This window comes from Eucalyptus grandis, chromosome 5 (genome assembly GCF_016545825.1).
Source record: "Eucalyptus grandis isolate ANBG69807.140 chromosome 5, ASM1654582v1, whole genome shotgun sequence".
NCBI classification, from domain to species: Eukaryota; Viridiplantae; Streptophyta; class Magnoliopsida; order Myrtales; family Myrtaceae; genus Eucalyptus; species Eucalyptus grandis.
Window position 1 is genome coordinate 22,566,463 of NC_052616.1, and position 12,057 is coordinate 22,578,519.

Sequence of the window (12,057 nt, forward strand, 5' to 3'; positions counted from 1 at the left end):
AGTTTTATCTCTTCAAGCACAAAAACATACTGAGTTTTACTATGATGACCAATCAAAGGAAGGAACGGGTATGGAGACTACTAATGAGATTTAACCAGCTAAATTGAGAGCTTAAAGGACCAAAATGAACGGACTTATAACTTATTAAACCAACATCTCGTGAGAATTGAACAATGTTACATCTTCTCACCCACATTATCATGCGAAATTGAAACGGTGTATTTTGTATGACACCGGTCTTCTGTAGTCAAGGGCCAAAAAGAACTCGAACATAGCATTTCGATAAAGTTTTCAAGATATCTTCCAACACTACAAAGAGTGAGAATTAAGAACCACCATATTCTTTATAACAAGAATTAAAAATTCAAGATTGCTCTAATTTCCAAAAGTAACTGAAAGTTAACTAATATCAATTTTGTTTGTATATCTACACACACTCAAAGCTGCAGAAATTCTTTAGATCCACTTCCTTGGCATATCGGCTTGGTATTTATCTTCAAAATGTGAGGATACAGATTCTTGGAGTTCCTAATCATCCCCTCGGTGACTCCAGTAGCAAGTGATATATCTGCACAAACATTCGGTTATTTATATGCACGCGTTGTTTCAAATGCCATTTACATATGCACCAATATGTCTTTAGTAGTTTAAATTGAATAGGATTGGAGAAACTAAAACCTTGGGGAGACTTCTTTTCATCAGAGAGCTGAGTGGTAATGTAAATAATAGCTGCTATAGTGGATATGGGCTCCTCCTGCAAAATTAGAGGATAAAAATAGAGAATACGTTCAGCACTAAAGGAACAACAGTAAAGCATTTGAACTAAACCCGGTAAGTAATCTTTATACACAGCAGGTCTACATTGACGAACCTGCTCAAATCACGTCTTTCAACCTCAATAGAAGAAAGATGAAATGTTGTCAATCAAGTTTTACAGTTTTCGACTCTTCCTCCAGCTTTACCATTAAAATTCCAACCATGAGAGAATTAACCACTGAAAAACATTCAGATTGTGCAGTTTGATATCACTGTCAATGCTTATATCAGCTTGTCTGTCATTAGCAAGTCCACCCGTCTCCTGCATCTAAGTTGATTTCGCCAGGAAGTACTATGTCAATGTCTGTCCTGCTTCTCTGGAACAAGTAAACTAACAGAATTAAGGATGTCTACAATACATACAAAAACATAAATAATGAACTTGCATTATTACCTATAACATGACAGCCCAAAACCCGATCAACCTGAAAAGCAGAAGAGTATCAAATGAATTAAAGATGGATTCTAAGATCGATCACCAGAATCAAACAACAAAGTTGGTCGTAGGTAGATTTACCCGGTGAAATTCACTCTGGCAGCGTAAATGGCGCGACGAGCACCAGCATGTTAGGCATGAGAAAAATAAGGATTAGGGGAGAGAGAGGGAGTAGCATTTATACCAGGTACTATAATTGTCTCATATTCATATGGTCCAATTCTCTCTACACTTAATATGTACAGCTCAGTACATCCTCCCACATGATGGCACACCCCTCAAGTGTATAGTATCTTCTCTTATACAGAATATGCATCCCACTAGCTAACTCAGGTTATATGCCTCTCACTAGCTTAGTCACATAACTGAGACCTACTTCACAACCGAGCAGCACAGCATCTAGTTTCTCTGGACACAGAAAAGCCATGAAAACAGCAAGGTTGTGTATGGATTTAGCCAGCTTTCTTCTGAATCACACGTTCCATCTTTGATTGTTGCGTTTTTCAGTATGACCGTTATCCCTGACCTGATGTAGAATCCTTCTTCTGGTCTATCTGCTTCTTGAACACCCTGTAAATGGAAGGATCACATCTAGTCGTAAATCCGGATGGAATTGAAGTATCAGGATTGCAAAAGGCAATACTTGCATCGGTGTTGTGAATAACCACATTTTTCCCTATCCGGGCATTCTTGTCAATTATGCAGTTCCTTGAGAAAGGAAAAGCAAGGGAATTTGTCAGTGGAAGGATTGTGAAGTATTCTATTAACAAGTTGTCGATTCAGAATTTCCTGTAGACATGCCTATTTAAAGAATGTAAAATTACCTGATTAGTATTTTGTCCGACCCCAATAGCAACCTTCCCTTGTGCCAGAAGAGATGCGATTTCAGCTTCAGTCTGATAGTAATCTGCACCCGTCATCATGGTATCCTGCAAATTCAAACATGTCCCAAAAACCAGCACCCATTAAAGTATGTTGCCATTGCTACAGAAATTGGCACACGAACTAACCCCAGTATTGTGAACTTTTAGCAAATTTGGAATGTCTATACTGATGACTTGCTTAGTACATTAGCTTGACAAAGGAAATTAGTGTCTATAAAAAACGACACATAAAACGACCATCAAGTAATCTCAAGACTTGTATTAGAAGCATCCTGACTTGTTCTAAGTCCACTATACCTTCAACTTGAGGAAATACAACCAATAGATGAAGATACAGCAATTCAAAAAGATCACTGTACACCAGAGTTATATGAACAAATTGAATGGCATCATTTGCCCCTGTTAAATCTGGTCCACAAATGTTCGATGGGATCTATTAACCCAATTTTATTTTTATTTTTGGTAAAGTTATTAACCCAAAAAGTTTTTTTTTTTTTTTTGGTAAAGTATTAACCCAAAAAGTTGAAAGCTGAAAATGTCAACATTCCAACCAAATCATCCGAGAATCTGAAAATTAATTTTCTCAAGCAATCACCGTTATGATCTTCGAAAGGTCAAAGAATGTATACAAAAGCAGCCCACCTTAAACTCAACACCATAGTCTAGATGCAAGTGCACACCAACAATGGAGTGTTCAATGCTACATTCTTGCAAGAAGCAACTGTGAGAGATTATTGCATCTACAATCTGCAGAAACAGTTCAAACAAGAGACAGTTTAGACCATAACAAACACAGAGACTTATAGTGTTGACAAGCTTACCCTGCATTTATCAACTTTACTGGGGGGTAAGAATCTCGGAGACGTGTAGAAAGGTGTTTGCGGATCATAAAATTCGAACTTTGGAGGCTGCATTACAGGAAATTAACCCACTATTAGAAAAGCCACTGTCTCCTCAAAGGACAAATAGTATCGCTTTATGACAGCCAAAGTTTGAACTCGAAGCTTCTATGATTTTTCTGAGAACGTGATTGAGATCAGGCCCCAGATTGACATAGAAATTGTAGCCAAAAAGATCTAAAGAGTAAGTATTTTTCCAGCCCTAAGGTTAAGCCAGCATATCAAGTGATTAATGACTATAGAAGGTGATGACTGAATTAGCAGATGACATTGACAACTCCAATTTTGAGTTACGAGCAGAAGATGCAATACCACACACACACCTGCTCTGTTAGGGCCAAATTAGTGTCAAAGAATGACTTGATTGTTCCAATGTCCTCCCAGTAGTCATTACACAGATATGCCTGACAAATCAATGCATCCCGATAAGTCAGCATTTCTGTTAAGGTAGCTTGCAAGTACAAGTTACATATAAACACACGTCTCTAATGAAGGGGAGAGAGACAGAGAGAAACCGCAGCTCAGTCTATGTTAAAGAAAAGGTCCTGACCTGGACAATATGCTCTGCAACAGCTCACGGAATTGTTTCAGAGCCAAAATCATTGCATGAGGGGTAGCTCCATCTCAGAAGCTTTAGTAACATGTCGGTTTTAAATACATAGATGCCCATCGAGGCAATGTATGGCAAGTTCACTGCATCTTGCTTTGATAGCCCAAGAAGAGTACTGTGAACTTGCTGTGGGCAGAGGTTCGTGCAGGAGAAGAGAATCCAAATAAGATTAGTAACTAGTTGATGCATTATATGATGTGCAGAGATGATGTCTGCTAAGGAAACAGCCAAAGCAGTCACGTCAAATGATAGGAAGTGTTTATTGCATTAATGATACCATTGCTTTCAGCTCATTGCCCTTCGGTTTTCCGGCAAATTGGATAATCCGTCCAGTTCTGTCAATCTTCATCAGTCCATAACCCAAAGCACGACTGCAGCAACAAAAAGCAGAAAGGGTTAGTTGCAAAACTCATCAGTAGCTCTAAATTTAGTGCAACTGAAAACGGACATAAGAAACAATATAATCACAAAAAATTTGGTTCTTCCCAACCCTAAGTGGAATGTCAAGGAGAACTGAGCTTTATATGCTCTTAAATCTTTTAAGGCAATATATTTAACCACAATAAGAACCTGTCATCCATTGGGACACATGAAACTGTGATATCGGCATTTGTATCAATATGCTTCTGCAATCAAGCCACAAAACTCACAAACATATTAGATGGAGTTTACGATGAAATCTTCAAAGTACCTGCACAAAATTCATGTAATTCATCCGGTACAGGTGGTCACCAGACAAAATCAAGATATTCTCCACATTCTTGTTCTTGGCATCCTGCGGAAATAATTTGAAACCAACATTCAACTTCAAGAGAAACTCCCAAAAACTTTGCACAAGTAATTGTCAAAACCCTAAGCACTCGCCTCAAAGACTCATATGAATTGCCTAACAGTATCAGCAGTCCCCCAGAACCACCTCTTTCCAGCTTCACCCGGAGTTTGAGTTGCCGCAAGGACCTATATGTGTTACCAAATTTTTTTCATATTAACTTCAGTCGTTTCTTGAGTTAAGTCATCAGGATTCCAAAATAATAAATCAGAAAAAAATTATACCTCCACAAATCCATCACGAAAACTAACGCCATTATCAAAGTTGTATGTCCAGGAAAGGCGGTGATTAAGGGAAAAGGAATTAAACTGTGTTAAGATGAATATTTTTCTGATACCACTGTTAATGCAATTGCTCATTGGGATATCAATCAACCAGTAGCATCCTCTTATAGGAACTTGCAGATTTAAAAAAAAACCACATAACTGATTATATAGTTGAGAGAGTGCTATGTGGGTAAACAATGGGCACATACAAATAATCACTGCCTGCCCGCTTGGCCCTTCTGCTAGTAAGTGGAAACAGTCATGTTCCAGCACCTCCTCCCAGTATAATTGAAGCAACACTCTTCGGGTTTGCTCTTGGAGTTTCCAACATTGGAGCTTGAAGAGTCTGAAATCACAGTTCAAGGAAAGTAACAAGTAACCCACATTAGGGAACAGCATATTGGGATCAAAAGTAAATCTCAGATAAGAGGACAGAGAGGAGAGCATCTTCAACTGAGAACTTCCCATTTTTAGACAACTAAATTATCTCAATCAAGTACGATAAGACAAATGATAGCAATTAACACATCAAACTCAAGGCAAGACCCCTCAAATAGCTATGAACTACCTTGAGAGGAGGATCAAGGCACTCAATATGAAAGGTCTGGGGAGCTATCACAACATAACAAGTTGCCTCCAAGATCACAGATAACGCCTTCATAGTAATACTGCAAGACAAAATGTCACAAAAACCACCGGTCAGAGGACAATAGATGGTCCTCAAAAAGTCCTCAACATCGAAATGATACGAATTCTCAAGACATCTAATTGACACAAAAGAGGATAAAATTTTATCCTGTAGACAAAATTTTGCCTATGGTCACTGTTATGATTCAACAAGGGTTTAGTGTTTGGGACCTCACGACAAGGTGCCTCACGACTTAAAAAACAGCATAGTTACGAATAAACAGAAGTGGCATGTGATGCCAAAGCAATTAACAATATATTACCCCATCAATTCCTTTCTTCTTCGATGAATACCAATCCAGAGAGATTTTAGATTTTAGCTTGTTCCTGGCAGAAGTCGTAGTCTTTGGGACCTCCAAGGCTACTGAATTCTGTTCTTTATCATATTTCTGAGTGTCAGGACTGTTCTTAAGTACTCGGGGCAAAAGCCTCAAGCTACAGCTTACCATGTAAGCTCAAGACTGAAAAACTTCTACGAACTCCAGAATTTAACAGCCAATTCATCTCGATCCAAGAGCAAATAATACATTCCTCAGGGATATCTATGAGCTCAAGGCAAGGGATGAGCGAGAGAAGATGACGGCGAGAGAGAAAGCGATCCACGGGAGAAGTAGGATTGGGCTTTATCTGCAAATTAAGCGTCAAACATTATCAAGTCAATCAATCCGTCGGTGTCCGACGCAATCAGCTAAGCATACTAAAAGAAAACCAACAATCAAAAACCGAATTTCATGCTGACATTAATTGGAAAACCTGAAGAAAATTTTGAAATTACTGAGTCTAAGAGTCGGAAATCTCCATACATGGTCATTTCAAGCGAATAATACGTAAACGAGCTCTCCATCTCTTCGACCAGAAACCAATTCAATTTATCACCGAGAGCATCTCTTCTACTAGAAACCAATTCAATTTATCACCGAGAGCATCTCTTCTACCAGAAACCAATTCAATTTATCACCGGCTCGCGCTTCCTCGAGCTACTAAGACTTCTCAACCCTACTATGAATTTTAGCTATTACTCTGTTCATCTATCCATCGCAGGTCTTTAAATTAATTCTTATTCTCTACATTTTAATTGATACTGGCAGCCATTATCCAGGTCAGAGACACTGAGAGAGAAGATGGCGTCCTAGGCATATGCCTGCACCTCTAAAATTTAAATCAAGCATACAGTTGTCATGATATACATTCCATAGGTGATCTGAGGCAAAATGAAAGAAAAAAACTCGGTTTCCCAGTCGAGTAATGATTTTTAATGTCGAGATCCCAATGCCACAAATAAAGTGCCAGCAGAACTCCAAAAAGTGAATGCAGTCGCACTTGTGTGATTCATTTTTCTGTTTGAAAGGAGAAAAAGAAGAAAAAGAAGTAATGTGTATATTCCAGCTCGGAATTTATCCATCTTCCAAACAGAAGCAACTGAAACCAATGTTCAACCCAAAACACGAGAAAGAATGTTGTTTTCTTCTCATCACCCTGCAGGTGATAATCAAAGTGTAAAAGGTGGACAGTCACTAAAGTATGTCAACCCTGCATTTCATTAAATCGCATCATCTAGCCATATAATCACTATTATGCATCATTTGTCGCTCCATCGATTGCACTGTTTGTCCTCTCGACATACGTTTTGAGGAAATTATTCCTTAGCTCATGTTTCCCAATCTTCCGAAGAATATGCTTCCTAAATCCCAAATTAACATGGTAGCAAATTTGCCATATTGCAGAATATAAGATGGAAGCCCACCAGCTTATGATATATTGATTCAGGAACTCAAATGTGTTGGTTGTCGCCTACATTTTCTAAGTCATCCATAGTACACTACAGACTAGCACTTCCACAAGCACTACCAGTAGAATGCTCCTGACAGCATTAACAACTGAACCTCTACCCAATAAATATATTGACATACTTCCAGAAGTTAGAAACTTTTAATCTTCAGTTAATATCGACTCATAAAACTAGATAGAAGATAAAGTGCCTTTTTCTATCACTGGCCATTACCAAAATGTCCCGGGACCCTTGACAGGAAATACGAGGCACCTATGTCTGGAAAGAGACCCAGAGCTGTTTCAGGCATAGCAAAAACCTGCAATGAGATTAAGCAGACTATGCTGATAAAAGCTGCTGGAAATCTGGGGGTTAGAATGATCTCTAGGAAACAAGAAGCTGGAGAATCAACACCACAATAGCACCCACCAACTGCTAGCTTACATGAGGCACTTTAATTAACACATATCTGCAGTATTGGTTAGATAGCCTAGATGTAACCAATTGCAGATCAAGTGGTAAAAGATATTGAGAAAAATAACCATTATATGTTCCACAAGCAAATATCTGATCTAAGAATTGCCAATAGACATCTACCGTTCCTTATCCATTAAGCAAACAACAATTTCAATCTCGTTAAGTGGGATCAACTGATCTCATGTCACATATATCGGATAATATATAGGTACATAGAAGTGAATCCACAGTAAATTTATGAAAGTCTTGTATTAACTTCCGTGGAATCTTGACCACCTAGATATGTCTATTATCCATGTATAAAGCCAGGTAAACATTCTTTATTCAAACATACGTGCTCTTTAAGGACTAAGCATATTCATGAAATCCCCAGAAGTAGCCCAATAGGGGAAACATGGCAAGCTCCACTCCACTGTACATTCTCTCTAGGAATTCTAACCTTCAACGACACTGTAAAGTTTTCCAGTAAAATGAGGGTCTCTGCTCGAAGAGTCTGGAACAATGTAAGAATAACCAACTTGATTAACTATCTGCTTTCACCATTGGTAGTTACACTTTGGGCACTGAGATCTCATATTCTTCTGCTGTTACCTTACTTGTGTACCTCCTATCATCCTCCTGCTTCACTGAATCTTGTTCACCCTCACTTCTAGTGATAATAATCTTAAATTCTGTTATTTGCTCTCCCAACCACCCATGGTTGGGCAGACAATAATATTATATCAAAATGCACCATAATGATCTTTCTTCAACCAGAATTTGAAACAAGGAACGCATGCTCTATTCCATAGGAGATGCTAGTTAATTAAAACAATTTCACCAGCATTTTCAGTAATAGCCAGGCTACAGATCAGCCATAACTAGTGAAATGGTAAAACAGATTAATAACATCAGAAGCACCTAATGCCCAAAATAATAATAATAATAATTCAAGAAATGAACTCTCTTAATCAGACAAGCTTAAGAGTAACCCGTTTGCTACAACTCATCATTGACTGCCACAAACTATAACAGTAGATTGTCTAACAAATAAAAAGGAAATATAAGCCAACATAAAAAGGCAATACCGAATTCTCTGTCGCCACGCGAAAACTACCGTGTATGGAACAACCAGCCCCTCCTCCCATGACAATGCCATCCAAGATTGAAACCTTCATTAAAACCGGAATGTAAAAAGTAAGACTACACATACATATCCAAATGAAGATTCTTTAGATATGCTAACATCGATTTCGCTATCCCAAGAAGATACGCGTTATAATATTAGATCACCTGAGGTCTACTGTATGTTGCCATCAGATAATTTAAAGTGAACTCCTTCCGAAAGAAGATTTCACCCGACTTCCAATTTCCTAGCAAATTTACAGAAACCAATGTTATCAACAATCAAACGCTTTCCTAGTTGGAATGAACACCATATGAATTGCGTATAACAGAGATCAAATACTGTCTGAAGCCAATGGACAATGTGATCTTTTTGATAGGTTAATAAAGGATTGGCACAATTGGCACTATTGTCACGTGAAACTTCACCTTGAGACAAGGGAAATCTGGATGCTTAAGTGCATCTACTCACAATGGGATATAAGTACAGTTTGGCCCTATTTTTGACTTTACAGTCAGTATAAGATGAACCATGAAACCACTAAAATGATCTGTACCATTGTTGATATCATGCACAACAGCTGCAACATCACCACACCGGCACAAAAAGCTCTTCCTTTTCCCTACAGAAACAAAAACACAATCAAAACAGTCATGCCCAAGCTAAGAAAATATGGAGGATTTCCAAATTGGGATAGCAAAGTATGAAAGGAGAACATTGTAACAGAAGATAATGGCCACAGGATCTAACAATGTCAAGTAATCTTAAGGTCTTGCAAGCCAAAGGAGCCAATAACAATGAATGCCAAAAATATCAATCTGACAACTGTTCCGTAATGTGATGTTGGACTTGAGAAAAGCATGGCTGTGAAGCCTAAATGGATGAGCACTTTGTTGTAGCTGACATGAATTGCTTCAACAACAGGCATCTTTAGGCTGAGCAAATGCAAAATTCATAGACAGCCAACAATAATTCGAAGCTAGAGTGCACCTCTGCAACTCAGAACCAGACATTTGAAAGGCCATCCAACTCCCAAAAGCTCCAGAAATCTATTTATTTCTCATATTGTACACCACTAGTCCCCATATATATGATATGTTTCCAAAAAATAGGTCTCAAATGCAATCATAAAAGTGCACATGCAGAATCCTGAGCACTACACACTGAGCAAGTTTTTACACCATAAGTTGCCCCACTGATACCAAAACTAATTCCTTTACTGGACTTGGGTAACAAAGGAGCTAATAAAACATAATTTACCACGCCGCTCAGGCATATTAATAAATTGACAATTTTGTAAAACACATACATAAGCGAGCACACAGCCCTAGATGGTACACCAGCATGAGAAATTTCACCAAACAAAGTCCAATAAACTCTACCAATCTTCCAGCGGGCAAAAGGAATCTATCAATCTCCCAAAAGACAGTCTCAAGGCTCATGATCCTGATATTTCTACTTGTGCAATTTGGAGGGCTCTTAACAGTCATAAAAAAAAATGCTTTGTATGAAGCAATGTACCTTTAAGATTACCAACTTCACATTAGAATCCTTCTCATAAACAAGGAAAAGTTCCAATAACCGAGATATCTGCGAACAAGAGTAACAAATAGTAATACAATAACCATGTAGCAAACAAAGCTTAATTAACGATGTGAGCTACTGAGGTTTGAGACAACAAGTAAAAGTTGAATACGTCACCTACACATATTTAAATAATATAAAATGACAACAGACCCCAACTGCCAACAGGGCGACTACCGCAAAAGGCAGAAAAGGCATTCGAAAAGCAACAAACAATGGTATTACTGCATGACAATTCCACGGATATATTTCGCTGGATGCAACGGAAAGATGCTATTCAGGCTGAAGTGTGCTAAAAACAGACTCGCGTATTTTATGCAGGAACTAACAACATCTTTGAAGAGTATGTGCGCGTCGCCAGATTTGGTTCTTGATCTCGTATAATAACCTTCTTTAACTATGACCTTTAGTAATGCGTGCTTCCAAATTTGCATAAAAAGGGAACATTCATCTTTTCTTAAGAAAAGAACAAAAACTCAAAAAGTTAAGCAGAGCACTACTGCTGCTCTTAGCAAAACCACATGCAGTCTCCAAGGTATTAATCAAATGCAAGACCAGAGCAGGAAAGTAAAATTTTATAATGATCAACTAGATAATGCTATCAGATGTTAGTTTATCCTGTATGATGAAACTAATGAGTAGTTTTTGGATTGTAGAAAGAGCTTTCTCGAAAGTGCAGGATTCCAGGTGCTCTATGATAGGAAAACTCAACAAATAAATTCCACGAATCATTTCGCAAAAAGCAACACCCGTGATTAGTTTGAAAAGCCTCAACAGAGAAACAGCAAATTGGCGACCAACGTAACAAAAGAACCCCACCCAACACTCCCAACCAAACAGTTAGAATGAAGGAAGACCCAACTGCAAAAAGTATCCAGCAGCCAGATAAGAGACATACCATATCGTAAGAAAGAGCATTCAGTTGCTTGGGTCTGTTTAGTACGAGTGCCCTCACAAAGGACTTCTCCTCCACCAAAACCTACAAAAACAAAGAAAATCGAATCTCCATCACCAGTTCTTAGAGGACCACTACTCTGGTCTGTCACGCCATAATCATTTGGAGAATAGTACTCCTACGCTCTAAAACACCCAAAAAAACAAAAACAAAAAACAATGTTCAATGAGCCGAACAACATCTGAAGCTTCATCCCTCAGCAATTCCAGCTAAAAATAAAATTTTTCAAACACCCATTATCATTTGAACCCTGATAGGCTTCCCCAAAATTCATATCCAGCGGCAAATTCAAAGCGCGGGGACAATCAAACTCAGTAGCACAGGCGCAATTCAATCGTCGAAGCCCCGACCCGATTCACTACTCACGCAACACTGGAAAGAAGCAACGTCTGGTCGCGTTGTCTGTAAAGTAACAGAGCTCAGTACCTGATCTTCCTGGCCATCCCCGGAGGAGAACGAAGCCATGGAACCTACCCTTCTCCGACTCCAAAGAGGCAGATTCCAACAAGACTCAGTCAGGAACTCCTTCCACGATGAAGATCACGGAGAAACCTCAAATGGGTCTTCCTCGTACCCGGTCGCGCAGACACGCAACCAGCGAATGCTCGATCAGAAACAGCCGAAAACTCGACCTTGGCTGCTGCCGCCGCCGCTGTTTCTTGCGTCCGTTCGGAAGCGATGCTGATGCTGACGCTCAGACGTGGGTGGCCCGATTTGGTAGAACAATAAAGAGCTTGGATA

At 38.9% G+C, this 12,057-nt stretch overlaps 1 protein-coding gene and 1 pseudogene across 1 annotated transcript; both read right to left on the reverse strand.

Moving 5' to 3' along the window:
* Positions 1-261: 261 nt before the first annotated feature.
* On the reverse strand, positions 262-5,876 carry LOC104429714 (annotated as a pseudogene).
* Positions 5,790-12,057, reverse strand: LOC104431666 (3-hydroxyisobutyryl-CoA hydrolase 1-like). The gene is made up of 7 exons (XM_039313193.1): positions 11,743-12,057; positions 11,260-11,340; positions 10,299-10,367; positions 9,334-9,399; positions 8,945-9,024; positions 8,740-8,823; positions 5,790-7,514 (listed from the first exon to the last, which is right to left on the reverse strand). Exons 1-5 carry the CDS (start codon positions 11,779-11,781, stop codon positions 8,977-8,979), a joined length of 303 nt encoding a protein of 100 aa, XP_039169127.1. The 5' UTR covers positions 11,782-12,057; the 3' UTR covers positions 5,790-7,514; positions 8,740-8,823; positions 8,945-8,976.

Coding starts and splice junctions, on each gene's coding strand:
- LOC104431666 (XM_039313193.1), bottom strand. CDS start 11,781: ATGGCTTCGTTCTCCTCCGGGGATGGCCAGGAAGATCAG. Junction 9,400..10,298: donor TGAAGTTGGTAATCTTAAAG/GTACATTGCTTC, acceptor TTGTTTCTGTAG/GGAAAAGGAAGAGCTTTTTG. Junction 9,025..9,333: donor TGTGCATGATATCAACAATG/GTACAGATCATT, acceptor TAAATTTGCTAG/GAAATTGGAAGTCGGGTGAA.